The sequence below is a fragment of the Coturnix japonica genome, chromosome 6, assembly GCF_054131305.1.
Source record: "Coturnix japonica strain WE chromosome 6, WE-NBRP24, whole genome shotgun sequence".
Lineage (NCBI taxonomy): Eukaryota > Metazoa > Chordata > Aves > Galliformes > Phasianidae > Coturnix > Coturnix japonica.
This window is the reverse complement of record NC_140668.1, coordinates 14,478,609-14,498,998: the sequence shown is the minus strand read 5'-3', so window position 1 is coordinate 14,498,998 and position 20,390 is coordinate 14,478,609. Positions and strand designations below refer to the sequence as shown.

The window sequence follows — 20,390 nt, the reverse complement described above, 5'->3', positions numbered from 1 at the left end:
TGTCATTGCCAGAAAGATAACAATAACTTACTAACAATATCTAGTTTAGCTGAAGTACTTTGAGGATACTAAGGAGCTGTAAGGAATTTGTATTCACTCTGCAGGTGCACGAAGACTCTGAAGTTCGGAGTTGGTTAGAAGATTCAGTAGATAACCCAAGACTTTCAAAAACACCCCACAGTGATGAAAGTATAGCGGTATAGTATGCTTTCCACATCTCTAACCATAAAACAGGGCTGTTGACACAACTGCAATAATCCATCTGCGTGCAATAACCCATAGAAGATACAGGGAGTTACTCACCACAGGGGCCCGGTTGATGCTGCGCAGATAATACAGAAGACCTTTGGTGTGGTAAATTGTTGGATGGAGCTGAGAACTGGGAGTCAGCCACTGCCTGTTCAGATCATCTCCACTCAAGGAACAACGGTGGCTGAAATCACAAAGCAACACATCACAAACAAAAGTTGATTCCAAAGAGTTCCTGATTCTGGCAAGACCTGGCACAAAGATGGGGAATGCCAATTAAAACACAGATCAAAGACTTTTAACACTGGGTTGGAATGAATCAACAGTCGGTACATTTCAGAGGTGCGTACCACCATGCAGATTTTATCATCCCCTTTCCTTCCAGAATTCAGACAGTTACAGCCCTGAAAATAAATGCAGATTTTCCTTTACTTAAGTACATACACAATCAGGACCACTTACAAACAAAATTACCTTCGGAAACGCTCTAAATTCTGCGCTATCTACAAAACTCACCCAGCTTACGTGCACAGCAAAGGCTTCTCAAAACCTCCACAGCAAATAAGTACATCCAACTCCTACTCATTCTAATTGAAGACAGGTGCTTGAATCTCTTCGACCAGCCTGAAATATGTATGCACTTAAATGAGATGAGCTGGATATCTCATTTAAGCTCCTCCGCTCATGAGAAATGTAGCTATCTGAAGCACATCAAGAAGATCTTGATGCATGCTACATCATTATGTGGAACAATTACCTAGATTCACTGCAAAGACTGGATAAAAAGCTAAATAAGGATCCTAGATTTGCACTGAGAAAGTGTTTTCATTAGTTGGATTGAAAATATTCTGCTCCTGACTCAGTGATCAGTGAAAAAATCTGCAGGATATTTGATTGTAAGGAGCAGCACATCATTGTACAATTTTGCAGAATCTGACTAATTTCCCTCATTAGTGATTGTGTGCACTGCAGAGCCTAATTATTGTAAGTACTGGACAAATTTCTAGCTACAGAGTTACATCCAGCTTTGCTGTTCCAGCCTCCTAGTCACAGAATAAGTACAGATGTATTCCTGGGGACACAATCTGGCGGTCTGAAGATAGAATCTCGCATTGCAACTGGGGTGCATTGCATCCAGCGTTATCAGTGAGCCTTGCAAATAATGCTTGCAGAAAAAAGGTCTTAAGGCTGGAATACTTCAAAAAATACTAGATACAATGGAGAACTGGTTAAGAAAGGAAAACAAAGAAACAATAAAATCCACTAAAAATGTCATACGTTTCTAATGGAGAAAAACAAGGTCTCTGATGCCATCTTGGGGTTTCTGGCAACATCACAAGACTCATTCTGACTTTACTCTAGTTTCAGTGTTACCTGAATTCCTTTTTTTCCTCATAACCCACAGCTGCTACATTGCTCATTCTGAAAGCTGAAAAATATTGCCAGTAACAAAAGCATGAGAAGTCACTGAATGCTTCTACCAAATATTCTATGTAAAAACATGACCGTTTCTGTTATGTTTCTTAATAGCCCTTCAGGCAAAGTTACCTGCAGGCTCACCTTTCCTGACCTGCAAGAGAACAGATGCTCAGCTGAGATTTACAAGTGTATTTCTGCCAAGAACTTGTGTGCATACACAGTTTCCTTCCAGCAGGCGTAACTCCATTCTAAAAGTCACTAAACAAAAAGCCAGTTTGTAAATATATATATAAATTATTTTTCTTTCTGAACACAAGAAGAAATTAGATGTTCTCTTAGAAAAGGAGGCAAGAAAAACTAATCGATCCTGTTGCATTGCAGTGTTTCTCATTGCAGCATTAGATTCTGCTATGGACTGTGGTCTGGAATGTAGGGCTGGTTCACAAGCACATCTTGTACACAGCATGCTGACATGTTCATAGGTCACAGTACCCTCACTCTTCAGTCTTTACTCTGCCCATGTTGCAATTTACCAATTCCATCATTCTGATACAAAAGGAGGTTCTTCCTAGAGGAGACTCTATGACAGTTCAATTGCCCCATGACATTCACAGACTAATTTATAATGGAAGGAAGGTAAAATCTCACCAAGAAGGCAAGAACTGGGAGGCAGAGTTCAGTTTTGTCCTCCAGTGATTAGTATCTTCGCTCATTCGAATGACCTTTAGATATTAGCCCTCTGCCTGGCAGCCTGTAGCCATAGCTCTGAAGGAGATGCAGAACTTTAATTAAATTATGAGACACTGATTTTTCCAACCTCGCTCACTCCCTCTGACCATACTGTTATAGGCTGTTTATTTTTGGAGATCCCCACCAGCTCTGTTCCCTTGCTCCTTTCCTCCTTCTCTTCCTCTCCTAATAGCGATGACATTCGCAGATAATGGTTTTGTCCGTTATGCTCTGCATCCAAGGGTGAAGGTAAAATATTAAGCTGATCTCAAGTGCTGATAGCAAATAAAGAGACTGGAAAGCTGAGACTGGCTTTCTACATTTGGCAAGATTTAATGAAATTCACTTCTCAAACCAAAGGCATTTCTCACAACGTAGTTCCAAGCTACTGTATTTGCTTTAAGTGCTTTATGTCTTCTCTCCTTTGCAGCATTAGTGAGACTACGTGACAGCCTGGATGGGACTCCCAGCAGCTCAAACCAAGTGATGAAAATGTTTGCCACAAGGAATTCCAATAGAGTAAAGGAAACCCCACCTCTACCTCTAAACAGATTACCCGTAATTAAATTGTATTTCTCTTGCTCACAAGTCTGATGCTTTGGATTGAACTTCTGTTATAGCTCTACCTCCTTTTCTACCTTTAAACAGTTCTTTGACGGGGGTCAGCATGTGGGACAGCTGTTAGCTGCCTCCTGGGGTACTGCTTGACTACCAGAGCACAGAAAAAAGGAAACTATTTGCTCCTTTGTTCTACATAAGAACTGAAGTGGCTCCATTAAACGTTCGGCCACAACCTTTGAGATACACGATCCATTAGTGCTACTGTAGAAAGGATCAGTTCCACAATTTGAAGTAGTTTGTGCAAATATCACACATCTCTCCCACCAATCAAGACCAAACACTTTTGACCTTCTCCTCCAAGCAGACTCTGGGGCTGTAACGTTTCTGTAAGTAGTTCTAGAATAACTCAGGAAAAGCCACAGAGCTGGTAGAAGATGGGACCCTCAAAGCATAACTAAGGTGTTCTAAAAACGTACGTAGCCAGAAAACACTGCCACAGTGATCCACAGCAAAGCACCCAGCACTCACAACTGTCTGAGGAAAGAAACGCTTGGGTTGTCTGCCTTTCAGATATACTAGTGCCATGCAGCCCTGGAAAATGAACAGAAAGTAGTCAAGCCCACACCCTGAAGCAAAGATTTGATGGAACACGCTCAGCTCTCCTGTGACTGGCTGTGAGCAAAGAAAACTCAACCACAGGTGAATTTGTTGATGATTGTTGGTTTCAAATATCAGTACACATCATCAGTAATACTCCTGCACCTCTGCAAGCTGCACCTCTAAAGATGTATAAAGGCAGGTAGTCATTCTGAACTGCAAATGGGAGAACTACTCTAAAAAAGCCAGATCCTTAACATCTCAAATTGATACACCACAGTCATAAAGATGAGGTTGAGTTTTCTCTTCTGAATACACAGGCAGTAAATGCACTTCTAAGAGAAGCATTAGACCTTGCTCTGAAGGCAGGGACACCTCACAGAGAGTTAATGAGAAAGAGGTTAAGTTGCTAAAGCACGGACCTATTCAGTTAAAAACAGAATGATATTTTAAGTCTGTTTGCAATTTTAAGACCTTGCTTTTAATCTTGTACCTCGAAGTCTGACATCAAGTTTTAATGAAGATTCATCCTCTTTTTTTCTCTCACCCTTAGGTCTGCTTGGTTTAAGAGCAAAGCAAAAGATCCCTGAGCGCCTCAGCTTCCAACTGTACTGAATTCTGAAATGTCTTTGGACTGGGAGACATGAACTAGTCCTAACCCAAGGCTGATATTGTCAACAGAACCCTTCAGTTGGCTGCTGTAAGACTGGTTCGATGCCCTGCATGGAAAGAAAAATGAGAGGGGAAAAAGAGAGAAGGGAACACATGGGGAGGAGAGGGGAAAAAAGAAAACAAACACCAAAAAACAAAACAAACCAAAACAAAAAAAAAAACAACACTAAAACAAAAGGGAAAAGGAAATATGAAATAAAGACATGGGGGGGATAAATGTAATGCACAAGATATTAGACCAGGAAGAAAGCGAGAAGTGGAAAGAGAGGAAAGTCACTTTTTAAAGAAAAGATGTTGCTGTGCTTGGAAGATAAAATGATTCAAAATCTCCTGTCCATTACAGATAAATGGAAAGACAGGGCCCATCATATCAAATGAATGATGTCAGGACTGATAATAACAGCACCTGGGGCACAGTGAACTATGAAATCTAAAGGGATGCATTGTGTTTGATATGTAGAGAGCAACATCACCATTCACTGTGCATCTTAAAAGCAGACAGCAGTACCAGCACAGGATAAGAATATCTATAAAGGAAAGTAGGCACAAGTAAACATCAGGATGCCGTTGAACAGCGTGTGGCAGCCTCAGACAGACACAGCATGCTGGACTTATAAATAACTACTGCTTACCCAGGATGGAAGCAAGAGGAATATTTGCATTAAGGTGTTTTGGTCTTGCAATTAAGAAAGCTCAGATCAACCTGAGATGTGAGTACATGTGGAGAGGGCAGGTGGAATCGTGAATTTTCTTGATTGTTAACCTTTTCAGAGAACAAGGCAGTGATGTTGGAAAGCAGCAGAACCAGTAAAGCCCTCCCTCATAATTAAAAGGAAGATGTGACAGAAATAGAATTATTTTTTTACAGCCTGAAGTCCATGCGCTGGAACTGACTACATTCACCATACATTTATTCCATGGAGATGCTCATCCAATGCCATCTAGTCGTTGCATTACAGCATTGCCCTGCGATGTCTATGGTCATTCTAGAAACAGGAAGCCCCCACAACAACAGCAATATTGGAGGCTTTAAACTGTGTGCAATCCAATGAAACACCAGCTTATGGCAACTAACAGTCTTCCATTTTCTGAAATATCTGCCTTAATTGCATTAGAGAAATGTTGAAGTACTGAGTACTGCTTCGTAGAGCTCTTCATATAATCCATTTCATTTTATAGCAGATAAATATACAGATAAGCACTACAGGACTCTACAGCTGGAATCAAAGATGGGGAAAAAGAGGGCAAGGTGTTTTCCTACTGTGCTCTGGGCTGCATCATTAATTTCATAGTGAAACTTCTTTCCCATCATTTAAGTGAGCTGCTTAAAGTTCCCTCTGGGATACCTCACTTGGGCATCTTGGCAAGCCACGGGGTTTCACTGAAGAAATGTGATCCCTTCCCCATTTACTTCAAGAAACAAAGGGGGCAATGTTCTTTCTTTGTTCAGGGATTGAAGTTACCAGATTTTCATTTGTTCACAGTGAAATATAGGTGAATATCTGCAAGGCATATATACAGGCACCAATGACCAAAGCAGTTTCCATCCACATTACTGCAGCTAACAATTCACTACTGATCATAGCTTATCTCTTAGATGACACTCGTACTATCTGGCTGCCAACCAACTGAACAAGGCCACTGGAAAGATCCTGACCACTTTAGACCACTGCTGCTCAAAGACTTTTCCATTTCAGCACAGATTAATGAATCCATGATGCGTTGTACTTCCTCTTGAGCAAATGGTGTTCTAAAGCACCACTCCATCAGCTTCTTCTTGCCTACCCACATCAGAGCATTGATGCTAATTAGCATAACGAGCCTTCAGAGTTTCACCTTCTACATCTGACTGATTTTTTTTACAGTGGACAATTCTTCCTTCCCAAGATAAATGATTTAGTCTGTGCTTTCTCCTTTTGGTCCGTGTAACTGTGTCTCTGTCCTTATTCTGATAGGAGAGTTCCTTTTCTCTCAGCGGACACATTTCATTAAGCCGCACTTTGTCACAAACCAGTTAGACACAGAATGAGATCTGCATCATTCCCAGCTAACACTGTCAATGTCATAATCAAATGAGACAAGAAGTTCACATGACCTACTGAAAAGGTGAGTTAACAGCCTTATCACAGCTAAACTACCTCCTCAGTTCCACATGAAAGGACGCTCATCAGATTTCTACTATTTTAGCTGCAACAACAGTAACTATCAAATATGAGAACAAATTCACCTGCAGTTGGTGACACTTTGCACTGTCATTTATGAGGAAAATGCAAGTTATGATGATCTGTACTATTTTGTGGAGGAGTAAATAAGGATTCAGGAAGCACCTAAAAACTGAAAGTTTCTTGACACCTACCATGAGATTGAGTCATCTTTAGACCCTTTTTGCAACAACTTCAAATACTTTCTCACTGGTAAGAAAGCCCAAAACAGAATTTTTAGTCACTAGTTCTGACTGGAAAAAGTAATTTTCAACTCAAGATTTTTCTTTTAACAAGTACCTGCTTCCTGCTGGAAATCATAGCTTTTCCTCAGCTCATTCTCTTCAAAACTTGGAGTTTTCCATCAAAACTTCAAATTGGCCAGTTCAGAATGTTAAACTGTTTAAGAGATGCCCTCAGCATATGGCAGAATATGTGCACTTAAGGATTCTAAGGTACTCATTCTTCTCTGCCAAAGCGCCTCTTTGTCTGGGCCACGTGTCCTACAACACAACTTAAAGCGCTGACAACACTAATTCAGTAAGATGCACAAATTAAGATGCAGCAGGGGAGGCAGGTGAAGCCAGGACAACGGGACAGCTAAGCAACTCCCAAATGGCACTGCAATGACATTTCCAAATGGAAATGATGTTTTTAAATGGGAAGATTTGGCTCCAATTTTGACTATTACTCATTGAAAAGCTTAAGTTTACCATGGGGAGAAAACAGTTCTTTAAGACAGCCTCATCCTCCTACAAACTCTTTCAGCAGATCCTAATTTTGCAGGCACAAATATTGAAAAGTGCAACTCATGCAACAAGGTAGCAAATCAGTGAAAAATTAAGACCAGAACCAGAGATTTCAAGACAAAGGACTGAATAACTAACATTTTACTTTTGAAGTAATGTCCTTCAGCCTGCTTCTAAGTCTTGCATTGTTCACTTTCTTAATTTAAATATGGTTTACATTCATATACCTGAAGAAAGGTTCTTAACTGACTTAAGCTAATTGCTCACATATGGATTGCATTAATTGAGTTGATTTAAATATCGGGTAGTTATATCAGTGCAATCTCCATATACAAATGAACACTAAGAAATACATTTTCCAGATGACTGTTCTAAAATTTAAACCCAACTAAGTGACACATAAGAGCAAAGTGTGGCATCATAGATCAATAATAAGAACTACAAGCAGAGCCTTGCGTAGAGGCCAAGAATAAAAAATAAATAGAATGTGCAGAGATACCTTCAGATCTGTTCAATTTTCCTAGGATCCTTATGCAGCCCCATAGTCCAGTAGGTAGCACTCATTCCTACAGGCAAGAGCGAACTGAAGATGTTAATTAGAATGGGAGGAAAAGACCTCAGAACAGATGCTACGAATCAGAAATATTCTGCTAATAAGTTATAGAATAATTGGAGTAATCCAAAAACATTGTCAGTGAGTGCTGAAGAACCGTTGCACTTTTGTTTTAGTAATGAGAGTAATGAAACAAACACTGCACAAGGACTGTGGTCCAAGATATTATGATACAGTTCCCTTCTGGACCATCACTAACATCATCCTGGTCTAATCATGTTCAGCATCATCTAAAAGGTTTTGTCCAGCTTGTAACATCCCGCTTCCTGCTAGTCATTGATCAGGACATTGTGCGCCTACCTCAGAAGACAAACCAATTTTGGAAACCTAGAGTCCCTTTTCAGTTTGGGGCCTGCAAAGATCTGTGTATCAGACTTGTTTCAGCAAACTGACAGCAGCACGAGCAGAGATCTCAGTACATGAGACTGTGATGTGATTTATGCTGGAACTGACTGCAGGTTGACATATATGAAGACATACTATACTTCCTCCGTCAGTAAATTAGAGTACTGACAAAGCACCATTACCAGAAATATGCTGAGCGGTAGCTTATGAAATAACACAAACCCAAGAACACAGTTTGTCAACCACCCTCTCCATGGCAGGCACAGTTAAAGAAAGTAACACTAGACTTTGCTAATCACTCACATTGGAGGAGCTTTCCCTTCTTTCTTCCTACTTTTCTCCCTTTCTTTTTACAGTCACGCCTTAAAACCAATATGATTGTGATCATATTGCTACTGATGCCTACAGCTCCACTGGAAATGCCCGCTATAACAGGATATATACACTGTTGTGTGACGATGCCTACTAACTTCACAGGCTACTTGCATGACAAATACAATCTCCCCGCAATGAAGTAATAATTCCTCACAGGTTACTCAGCAATCATATACATGAATGCAAGCTTTTCCCCTTTCTGAACACAGAATTTCCAGCTCTGCCTGCCTAGTCCACTGAACAGTCACGAATTCCTATGAAACAATTTGATTTCTTTGCAATAAGTGTTCCTTTCTGTAGAGATAAGCAATAGTTACAGATCAGGTCTGTTTGCAATACAGTTTCCATGTCAAAATAGGAAAAAAAGCCAGAGCAAAACACTGAAAAAACAACAAAAGACTTATTTTCAAGTTATGCATTCCACCTGACTCTGAAGGGAAATGCATGTCTTCTATTGAACTAGACACGCATTCCATGCATCCTCAGAGATCAGGCAACCGCTGCTCTACCATCACTAGAAAAGCATCTGAGGGACTGATCTGTCACTGAGCAGAGTGAGCAGGCACAGATAAGTAAATCAGTTTGGGGTTATATCTGCAGATGCACTAAGTTGTTTTATTTACTTTCCCCCTATGCTTATGCACTACATGACTTCAAAGCTCAACTGAATGCTAATTCTGATACGAAAAGATGCACTAAAACAAATTGCACTTACGTAACTGCTCATCCAAGCACAGTGTCTCTGGGCACTGCACAATAGTAAAGTTAAACGAAGCATTCAATACCCACTTATTAAAATAAAGTATTCACTGGAGAAACCTGATGGGCTTGTAAATGTCTGCAAAACATTCAGGAAAAAAAAAAAATTAAAATATCCATATAAAATGCAGTAACTGATAAAATCGCTATAAAACAAAACAAAACAGACCCAATTCTCCAGGGAAACTCACATAATGGTGAGATTGGGCCAAGTGTTTAAGAGATGCCACGCAAGTGGTAAGTAAAGCTGGCACAGAAAAGTGAGGGCGCATAGAGAAAAATGAAGACTCCTAAGAAAAAGGATTTGAATTTGAGGGGAGATCTGCCTTAGAAACCAGGGCAAACACATTAAGTGCAGCAGTTTTGCTGGAAGATTCTAGTGGAAAAAAACAAAAGTCAAAGAAAAACTAGGACAGTAGATAGGAACAAATGTAAGCGGTTCTTATATACTTATGTGAGCAGAAATCTAAGCTGTTTTTTTTTTTTCCATAGCAATTGGCAAATTTTAATTGGGGGCTCGTACGATCAAAAAAAAAATCCCTCTTGAAACAGATTTGTAAAGTGAAGTTACTTGAATTCTGAAATAAATGACCTGATTTTTCAAAATATGGAGCTACTCATCACTGCCTATTGAAGTTCAATAGAATTGCAAGCACTCAGCATCTTCCAAAGTCAGGAAATTCTTAACTAGCTTCCTAAAACATATTGGATCAGGGCAACTAATTTATGGTCCTTACTATTCGTTTTTATCTCTGTTCTTCAATTGAATCAGGAAGCTTTACGTATCAGAATATATCAGCAATATTCTAGAATGGAGGACACAGAACTTTTCCAAGTATTTTGGTGAGTTTCTGCATAGCTCTTCCCTTCCCTTGTTTTTAATGTATTGAAGTAGAGGAAAAATCTCTTGAAGGGTAATGAATTAAGGATATTTGGGCATCAATGGGTTTGAAGACACTTATGAAGAAAATCAATGATCGGCATCCAATTCTGGTAATAAAGCACTTAAAAAACTTTCAGATTAGAAGCACTGTCCTGCGTCAGTGAGTCAAAACCTCAGGTTCTGATCAAAAGCTGAAATAACTCACGACATAGCAAAGGGCAGCACAGTAAGCTCTCTCATTTAGACATGGAGAAAAGGGTACAAGATAAGAACACTAATAGGACCACTGGATCATTATAGCTCTTCTACTTCAAAGGTCCATGTTTAAAAGCTGATACAGTGCCACTAAACAACATGTGTCTGCTGGCTGCTCTACATGCTCAGTCACTAAACAAGGAGTAGGACCATACTGTCTACCTTTACTTAAGTTAACGACCGAGCACTACAGTTTTCTTCTCTCTAATACGAGAAACAGTTTTCATCACCTCATGGGTAAAGCAGGGTTTGCCCATGATTCTATGTTTTAATTCTTGATGGACCTTCCAGACCTAACAGGTGAATAACAGTACTGATTTATTGCTAAGTGCATCATACAGGGCAATACTACTTATGCCACGAAGGAGAAATTGTGCTAAGCACCAACTTTAAACCAAAAGAGCTTCAAAACTGCCTTCTAAAGACCAATATTTCATCACTGCAAAGAAACAACCTTAGACGCAACTTCCAACCATATTTTTCAGTGGAGGGCATCCATAGCATTTCTATCCACAGAATGACATGGAAGGGAAGTACAGGGGAATAAAATTCTCTGTTTGAAGATGGATTTGAAACAGAAACACGCCATGTGCTTAGAATCATAAATAGAGGCAGGAAGGCTAACGAGGCTCTGGAATATTTCTGATGTTATCTGATAGTGTTTTTCTTTTCTGAATTTCTCCAGGACTCCTTGTACTTTGAGCTATCCCGCCCCTCTCAGACCCAGGAGAGATTAAAGACTCAGCTGCATAACATTTAATCAATACCGATAAGCTCATAGAAATATCCTCTACAAAAATCAATGTGCAAATTCAAGTAGGCCATTCTGATCAACTGGAATAAATGTTGCAAATTATTTTGACCGTGGCTGTAAAAACACTGAGGAATAAACACCAACAAAGGAAAGACCTTAAGATCTAAGTTATCTTTCTCCTATATATATAAACAACGTAGTTCAGCTGTTACTGTTTGAATTTAGGTAAATTAGTGCTTTCTCAGCTTCTTATCTTTATAGTGTATTTGTAAGCAAAGTCATTGATTGCCTGAAGCAGAAGACCTAGAAAAAAACTTCAGCCTTCCACCTTTCTTGAACAACTTAATTCCAAATATATATAATTAATAGTGCTATATAGTGCTGTGAAATGCTAAATATCTTTAATTCTTCTTAAGGTGTAACACTTTTTTAACCTCCTCACAGTCTGAGCAGCAGTTCCTTAGTGGTGGATAGCGTGATAGACGCTTATCTCTAGCCCTGAGTGCTGCAAAATACCAGGAACAGAAAGCTAACAGAGATAGCAACAAGGTAAAAAGAAAGAGGAAGAACTAGGCCTTATAGAGCTCGTTTCTCACACAGCAAATCTGTTGGCCCCAAAATTATGCTCGTTGAATGGCAGCACTGAATGTATTTCTCATGGTATGACTCCACAGCTGCAAAATCCCAGCTGCAATTAAGGAACTGCGGGGCTGGATGTTCCATCATTTTTATATGTGCAGGCACTCCAGCGGTGGCTGTGGCAGGCTGCAGCTGCCTGCTCTCAGCCCCCAGCTGCTGCCTCGCAAAAAAGGCAGTAACTGCAATTGTGTGCAAACGTTAGGAAAACACAAATTTTGTGGGTGTTGGAATGGTTCAAAATTGCTGAGCATTATTTCATTCTAGCGCTTCCCAGCTCAGTCAGGTGAATAGGACTTGCTTGGAAGATATCACAAGAACGTGGTTTTACGCCACTGGAAGAGGTGATGAGGTGACCTCCTAAGCATAATGGTTTCAAACAGAAAGATAATAGCTGAATTTCAGAGTAGACACATCTCAGAGGAAATCCTCATGACTCCAACTTTGAGCAAGTTTCCAATGATTACAGAACAAGCAGGTGCCTTTTTCTCTTGTTTATCTGTTAGGGTTTTCCTGTCTATGTGGCATTGAGTACTGATTGCTGTCTAAAAGAGTAGCTGTGTTGGATGGTTCACAGATACTAGGGACAAATTAACAGCCTGACAGTTACATGCAAAAGTACAGACTTATGTCTTCTTCCTCAATATTATGTCATACTTGATGAGAAATACTTCTGAATATACCCTTTAGGGTGCATGCACCTCCTTCATCTAGCTTACGTCTAAGATAATTCCATCTGAAGATGCTGGCAAAGGTGGAAGAAGCTAAGATACTTTTGCATGATCACATATTCAATAGCTTTGCTTCACTGTGGCATCTGGCTGAGCCCTTCCCAACTCTCCCATACTTTCCCTTCACTAAGTCCATCGGTGGTTCAGATGCATTGCCATTTTGAGTTCAGGGAAATGATTTAGCAGAGGGTTGTTAGAAGAACTGAAGCACTGCCATTGCTTCAAATAACATTCCTGCTGAGGTCATAGATGTGACTGAAAGTTGGCAAAGGGAAGAGCAAGGAGAAGAACCCTTGAGGCACTCGAAGCAATGATACCACTGACAAGCTCTCTGAAGAGAGAGCTTTGCTGCAGCAGTAATATGGGAGATGCCATTTGAACAAAGGAATAATAGAAATCAGTACAGTCAAATCATGTGTCTTTTAAGTTGTAGTTTAGTCAACTACGTTTTCAAAGTATTATTTACACGCACATCCCAGGATTTCATCAAATGCAAAGTATATCCACTGATTGAATGGCCACAATCCCTTAATGGCAATCAAAGAAGAGAGATGTTTGAATTTTAGTTTCTTACTGATTTATTATTATTATCTAGCTCTCTGCTTGCAACTGCAAATATCCCTTTGCTGCTCCATTAACCTGATCACTTATCTATGTTTCAAACTACACTCAGAATGTCCACACAGAAAATATCCACACTACATTTGGAGAAGATGTGCCTTGCATTTATGCATGAGATCATGGGCTACATTTTAATGGATACTTAACCTGGGCTAAAAATCAGCTAGCACTGTAAGGAAGGACTCTGGTCACATCCCACCAAGTACTGAATACCAGTAGATGACTCATGCACAACCAAAACCATAGTGCCATAGAGTGGAAGGGTCAGTTCATCTGCCATTTACCCTGAGTCAAAAAAGCATCAGCACAAACAAAAAATGGAGCAGGGAAACTCACCCCAGGCTTGGGCTAAGCCAGATTATCAGAGAAGGTTTCCTGAACAGCAAATATATATCCTCTAATATCCTCTAACAGAGCACACTTGTGTACACATCAGGTCCTAGCAAAAGTTGGAATGGCAAGAAAGCATCGGTACATCCCTCATTTCTGTTGTTCCCAAAGGAAATGGTCCCTTATCATCACTATCCTCACATACACAACATTTGCTACTTGTTTTTAGCAGTGATGAAGTTTTTGTTTTATCTGCTAGCAGTTGTTTCAGCCAGATGTTTCACTGAGAGATTCTGACTGGTTGACAAATAAAGTTTACAGTTTCTTAAGGAAGATAAAAAAGGAAATGGGGGAATTTACACACCACAATTGGGTTACACTACCAGTAACGCTACCAGCCTGCAAACTAATTTCACTTACTACAGCAGAGCAATGGTAGATCTACAGCAGAATGCAGGGGAAGCAGAATGCAACCATAAGCCACTGCCCCTTTATTGACCAATTTCCCCATCATGCTGATGGCACTAGAGATGCTTCACAGAATGCGACTCAAAAGGCCATCAGTTGGTTTTCCTTAATCATTTCCTGTAACAACGCAAACAAGAAAGTTCACCAACTCAGTATCTTCCTATTTCGTCTGATTTTCCAGCAGAACACGCATTTCCAGTACATTTGTAGGCTCAGAATCTGCCAAAGATATCACTGTTGTCATTCAATGCATTATGGTGCATGTTAAAAGAAGTGATTTCTATTAATAAGAGGAGCAAATGAAAATAAATTACTTAGAGCCAAGTCGTAGAGATTCTTATTCCTTCAGTTTCTGGATATAAGATGATCTCAGTAAACAGATCAAAAATGTCATTCTCCCTTACCACTCATAGCCATTATAACGACTGCCCAGAGCTCCATATTGACACTCAGTGTCGCCTATTGAATATGACTGTAGCAAATGTCAACTTTTGTCCTGTTAGAGTACAACTGTCATGTGATAGATAGAGCTGCCTGTCAATTCCTCACTGTGCTTTTCTACCTTCCTTTCAACTTCCATTACATTGTACGTTTTTAAAGAAAAGATGCCTTCTTTCCAACAACAATAACCATCTTCAGTACACTTCAAAGCCACAGTGAAGAAACGCTTATGGACTGTGAAAAGTATTGCTCAAAGAGAAGCCTCACATTTAGGGGGTTGATCCATCAATGACCTTCAAACACCTGGATGTACCACAGATAGGACACACATCATTCTACATAAACACAATCATCTCTTTCTTAAATGTGCCCCATTAAGAAATATAACCGAAAAATATATGGAAACAATTCATCTTCCCTACCAGACGTTTATCTTTTTAACCACCAGATAGGACTGTATATGAAAAGCAACTTCCTTCTCAAATCCCTACTGGAAGCAATAGGAACACTGCGTTACAATCAGCTCCACACAGGCAAATGTTTTATTCATATCGCACGACTGGAAGAAAAAATAGAAAGAAAGAGGGGAAAAAAAAAAGGCATATACTGGTTAATTTTATCTAAATAAACCCCACAGTGTGGCTTTTAAATGATATCAAGATCTTTTCCTACCCCACTGAGGTACGTTTTACCTATTTGGGATGAGTGGCATCAAATGCAGTTGCCAAGAGTGAAACCCCACGGCTCTTTACAGTAAGTCATGGAATCCAGAGGCCTTTCCACACATCCCGCAGATAAATGGATTATTTAACGTGATTTTTCAAACAAGCGATCAAACCCAATCCCACTTCACTTAACCAAATGAGTTTCAAGGAGGAGAAACAAAGAAATCTACTGCCGTTTTCAAGACTGACAGTTTCTCTTCTCTTCTAGTTCTTCCTCCCACCACCACCTGTTTTGCACAACATGTTACTAATATCGTAATCACTGAATTATTAGACAGAGAATTTACAAGCACCACTTGTTTTTTCCTTGCTGATGAAGGGAAACTGCCACAGCAATGAAAACTACAGATTATATCTTCTAAACTCGGGTCTGAGGAGAGCATAAGCTACACTAACGATTTCTGAACACTAATAACAAAACCACTTAACGCTCTCTATTATTTAATATAAAACAGTCCTACATAAGTAATAGGGAAAATATTGTAACAGAATAGGCCAATGGGGAACAAAGCTACTCAAGAAATACGATACAGTCCATTGCATTGAATAGGAATGAAGATGAATTATTTTCCAAATATTAAAGAACTACTAGGACAGAGATTCTATAGTTGACAGCATGGATGGATTCCATAGAGATAAAACTGTGACCATAGGCCAATATCGAGCTATATTTGGCAAAGAACAAAGTAAAGGGTTGGAAAGAGTTCTGGACAGTACCTACCAGTAACGACATGTGATGCTTCAATAATCTCAGTGGATTAGCAAAACAAAAAATGAGTAAAAAAGGAAGAGCAGGAAAGCAGCACACAAAGGGCAGAAGCTGAAGTGCAAACAGAAAGAAAGACTTCTGCTAAGAAATAAAAGACAAAAATAAAAGAGACTCTGAACTGCAAAGAAATTGGGATTTCACTCCCTTTGGGGGCACCTCAAGGAAAGAAAATGTATGCTGAGATAGTGAAGAAAACAATCAAAGATAGGGTAAATATTTACGTTTCTATTCACATAACTGAGAAGGTATAAATCATAAGAAAAACCAACAGCTTGGACCTTGGGGGATTTCTCAGTGCTGTTTTGTTTACACATAGAGAGCCAGCACTTTGCTTAGAGCTTCTTCCATCAGCTTCACTGCAGGGTTACAAACAAGGAATCGGGTCTTTCAGTGGAAAAGATATTCACACTGCACTCCTATGGCTGTGAAGTTTCTGCAGCATGGTGGTTCTGGCTTAAAGTTCATGCTGTAAATCCAAGTAGTGCCACATGCTTATCCGAGTACAATCCAAGAGAAAATGCCAGACAAACTCTCGTTCACCTCAAAGCCCCAGAAAGATAAGAAAAACAGCACACACTTGTCCTTTGACAATACTTCTTTCTCTGTCTTCTGCAAAGTGACACAAATATTGAAAAGAATCTCATTTTCAGTATGCTCCTTGCTACCAAGTATTCTAACACAATTTATGGACTATAATTATAACTCAGGCAGTGAAACATCCAACTACTGAAGACAACAGCTGGTCTCAAATTCATGGCTAACAATACAACCTTATCAGCCCAAAAAAAGCAATTACAGACTACAGGACCTTTAAACCAGAAAAAAAAAAAATGAAAATCAAAGACCATGGCAGATAAAGGCAGTGTCAGTTTCCAGCCTGGGCTGCCAGCCAATCATTTATGATTGTAAACCTTTGACAACCTGCTCTGCCAGGTTATAAGATACTGGGATCACTCGCCTATTACTGAAGTGCAGTTAAAACATTCAAACGTGACAACAGTAACAGCTCTACATCATGGTGAAAAGGAACTGAGTTTCAAATGATTGAACCAATGCTAATACTGCAAGGAAGGGAACAGCAGCAATGCCTGATACATTATCAAGCATCACTGCCCTTTCTAACAAGGTTTACCTGGTTACAGGTAATAACCGTAAACAGTGATTGCCAGTAGTAGCACGGACCGTAAGTTCTGAAACAGAAGATGCTAAGTGACAGTCCTGCCATCTCCTCTTCTGTGAACCCAATGCATTGGGGCTCAGAACTCTGTGCATCTGAGATGTCAAAGAATTCAATGCCTGGGTCAGAAGAGCACAGTATGTGTTTCACCTGGACTAAACCCTCTCAGATCCGCTCTGGATTTCATTTTTTTAACCTGCTTTATCTTAAATATATAAACTGAAAATCTAATACAACGCTTGCGTGCTGCTGACACCTCAGTGAGTATGAAAGCTAAAGGAACATGGATGGACAGGTGCATGGAGGGTGATGCTCTGCCTCACTCCACGAACTGATTGCCATGGCTGTACATTCTATATGAAACTGAATTTAACATTTCTCCCTGCTTTGCTTGTTCATCTTTTCTCCCAGCTTGATTTTTCTTACTCTTAGGATTTCTTACCCCTTGCTCTACCGTTCCAAGCACTTCTTTTCTCTGTACTCAGCCAGGTCTTCCTCACTGTGACTTCAGCTGTATGCATTAGCAAAATCGGCTGCTTTGATTAGAAACACAGGAGTGGAAGGTAGATAATAGCCCGGTTCTCTACACCTGATCTCCCAGTGAGGGGTCACTGATAGGGGTCAACAGCTGAAATAAGCGTCTCATCACATGAAGAGTTGGTGAAGAAAAAGCTGTACTGTCAAATAAAACAGAGCACAGCAGTGCTAGGAGTTGGAGGGGGTGAAGTTATCTATATATTTAGGCTGGTTTGTGTTTTGCAGATTTTGTTCTGAAGAAGCAGAGCTTTCAGCTCAACAGCAACAGAGCCTGAAGTCCTGTATTTAACTACAGGGCAGAGTCAACTGAGGAAGTTGCAACTCCATCCTCTCAGGAAACAGGCTTGTTAGAGGAGCTATGGAAGGAGCCACTCTGCTACCAAGCCTGCTCCCAAGGAAGCACCGCTCTCATCTTCTAAACAATACGGCTGTGACAATAATCCTGAAGGATTGTTTTTTAAGGCCAGTTCACTGATGGGCTCTGATTAAATTATCTCCAGAGTGATCCATCTGTTGATTGACACTTTTAAAATACCGACCGTCCCAGATCATTTGACACTGGCTACTGATGAATCATCAAGTTAAAGCCTTTACTTTAAATACTACTGTTACGAATGAAATGTCAAATAGTGACATTTGATATTCTGCACCAATTACTACCGCTCATGTGGGCACATAAACACCACTTAAGCGGAGTCAAAATCAGGCTATTAGGGTGCAGGGATCAAAAGAGACAGGCTACTTGTCTTGTCTGGGTTTATAGACTACATAGCTATTGAGGGTCCATTAATCAAGCAGGGAAAAAAACAGCTATTATGGGTACTGCAAAAAGAGATGGTCTAAAGGAGGTTGAAAAGGATGAGTGCCTGTGCCGTGCCATACATTCCTCGCTTCTCTTGAACAGCCCCCAGTTCGTGCGTCATTCTGACATAGATTATACAAACAAGGAGGCACTGTTGGGTTAAGGGTGATGAGAGAGAGGAAAATGTTGACAGACTCTCCACCAGTGTGAGGCACAGAGCTGTGAAAGCCTGCTCTGATTCTTAACTTGTATGGTCAAGAAGGGTGGAAGGCGCCTTACAGAGGATATTTCTGTATCAGGTCACGAGAGACAAAGTCTTGTTCCTTCAGCAGTACTTTTTATCCCTTGTATTTATAAGGGCAACAGTACTTACATGTCTCCTGCATATAGGAAAGCGCAGATCACAACTTTTACTCCACTGCATTTCAGAGTCAAAGCAGTCAACAGAGGTTAAAAAAACGCAATAAGAGAACTCTGGGGATTTATTAGCAGCCAGAATCATGCCATCAGTCCAGAACTTGATAATAAATAGCTTTCTTTTTTTTTCCTAAGAAAGCTTAGCTTCTCAACACTGAAAACTTGGTGGGTTTTTGAAGCCTTCTGAATACGTGAGCGAGCTTTGAGAAAGCTTCTTTTGAAGGTAGGGCTCATCCTTGACACAAATGTACAGTGGGGATACCTCAGATATTTGAATTAAATTTGACTTGAAAATTCTGAACTCAAAGCTCCAGAGTCATCAATTCCCACGCAAACATGTACTTGCCAGCTTTCTTATTTTCTCTGGAGCATACCACTGACCCTATTACAGCATCCCCCAGTTGTACGTGCAGCTACTTCTCTTTTCAATGAGACCGTGTTCAGAGGAAGCCAGCATGATGGATAATAGAAGTCCTTTGACATAATGTGTCATTTATCACATAAACAGCCTCAATCCTCCTAACAGGGCCTTCTCCATATGTCACTGTCAGCTCTTGTGCCACCCCAATGCATCAAAAAGAAAAGTTTGAATATGAAGCATTGTAATTCCTAAGTCACAGCTCATTGCAGCTTTCCAGACATGAAGAACCATTCTATCTATCTGCCAGCTTGTTTGTTTAATTTTCACTCTGTCTCACACATGTGAGAAATTAAGCCTTCAGTGTAGAAGAAAACCAGAAAAATGTCAGGTCTGGCAGAAAAGAGGAAGATAAAAATCTCCAGTTCCATCAGGAATCCAATGTGACATTTTAAAGTGTAAAAAGAGCAGCCTATGAGCATCAGGTATTAGAAAAATACTGGCAGATCTAAAGAATTCCTTCTCCTTTCCAACCCAGGAAAGAGGTTCTCTAATGGGCTGATGCGAAACTAGAAAGCTTAAAGCAATGCAGATAAGCTCCTGAACTCGGCTGCTTAATGGAGGCATATCTCAGCTCTTCAAGGGCAAGGAATGGAGTTAAAACACCCAGGAAAGCCTCTAGAGATTACCCAGTAGGCCCTGTTTTGGGCTACCTACAGTAATCAGAAATCACTCTATAATGAAAAATTTCACTGAGTCAGTTCCCAGGTGATTTGTGAAAACATAAGAGGAGACTGGAGCCACTGCTGGGGCCTCAGCTCTGCTCTCTGTAACACTCACATACATTCATCACTCTTTGCGCTCCCTCTCAAGTGTTAAGAGATGACAATCAGACCATGATCCATCCAGGCTCTTTTGCCATTAGTCTGTAGGAATGCAGCCCCATCTCGGTACTGGCTGCATTCACTGACAGTATCATGTTTGTGCTACCCAAGCACAGACTCTCCATAGCATTCATTCAAGAAGATGAGGGCTTCCTTTCAGATCTTCTCTATTTCATTTTCTTTCATCAACACACAGAACTGGTCCAAGCTTGCATGAACCATTTCACAGACTCATTTTGTACTCGTTAGCATTTCCTGGGTTAGAAAAAGCTCCATCTTACTTTCAATGATTCAGAACCTCTCAGTGTGAATGGTCTTCAATTCCAAGAATTA

The 20,390-nt window shown here is 40.2% G+C and overlaps 1 protein-coding gene across 1 annotated transcript in view; it reads right to left on the bottom strand.

The window, feature by feature from the left end:
* Positions 1-20,390, bottom strand: part of LOC146760335 (cytosolic carboxypeptidase 4-like) — a 74,891-nt gene that overhangs the window by 39,927 nt on the left and 14,574 nt on the right. Inside the window, exon 2 of the mRNA XM_085551529.1 lies at positions 304-433. Within this exon, the coding sequence (XP_085407655.1) occupies positions 304-433 (130 nt within the window). The remainder of the gene's footprint in view (positions 1-303; positions 434-20,390) is intronic.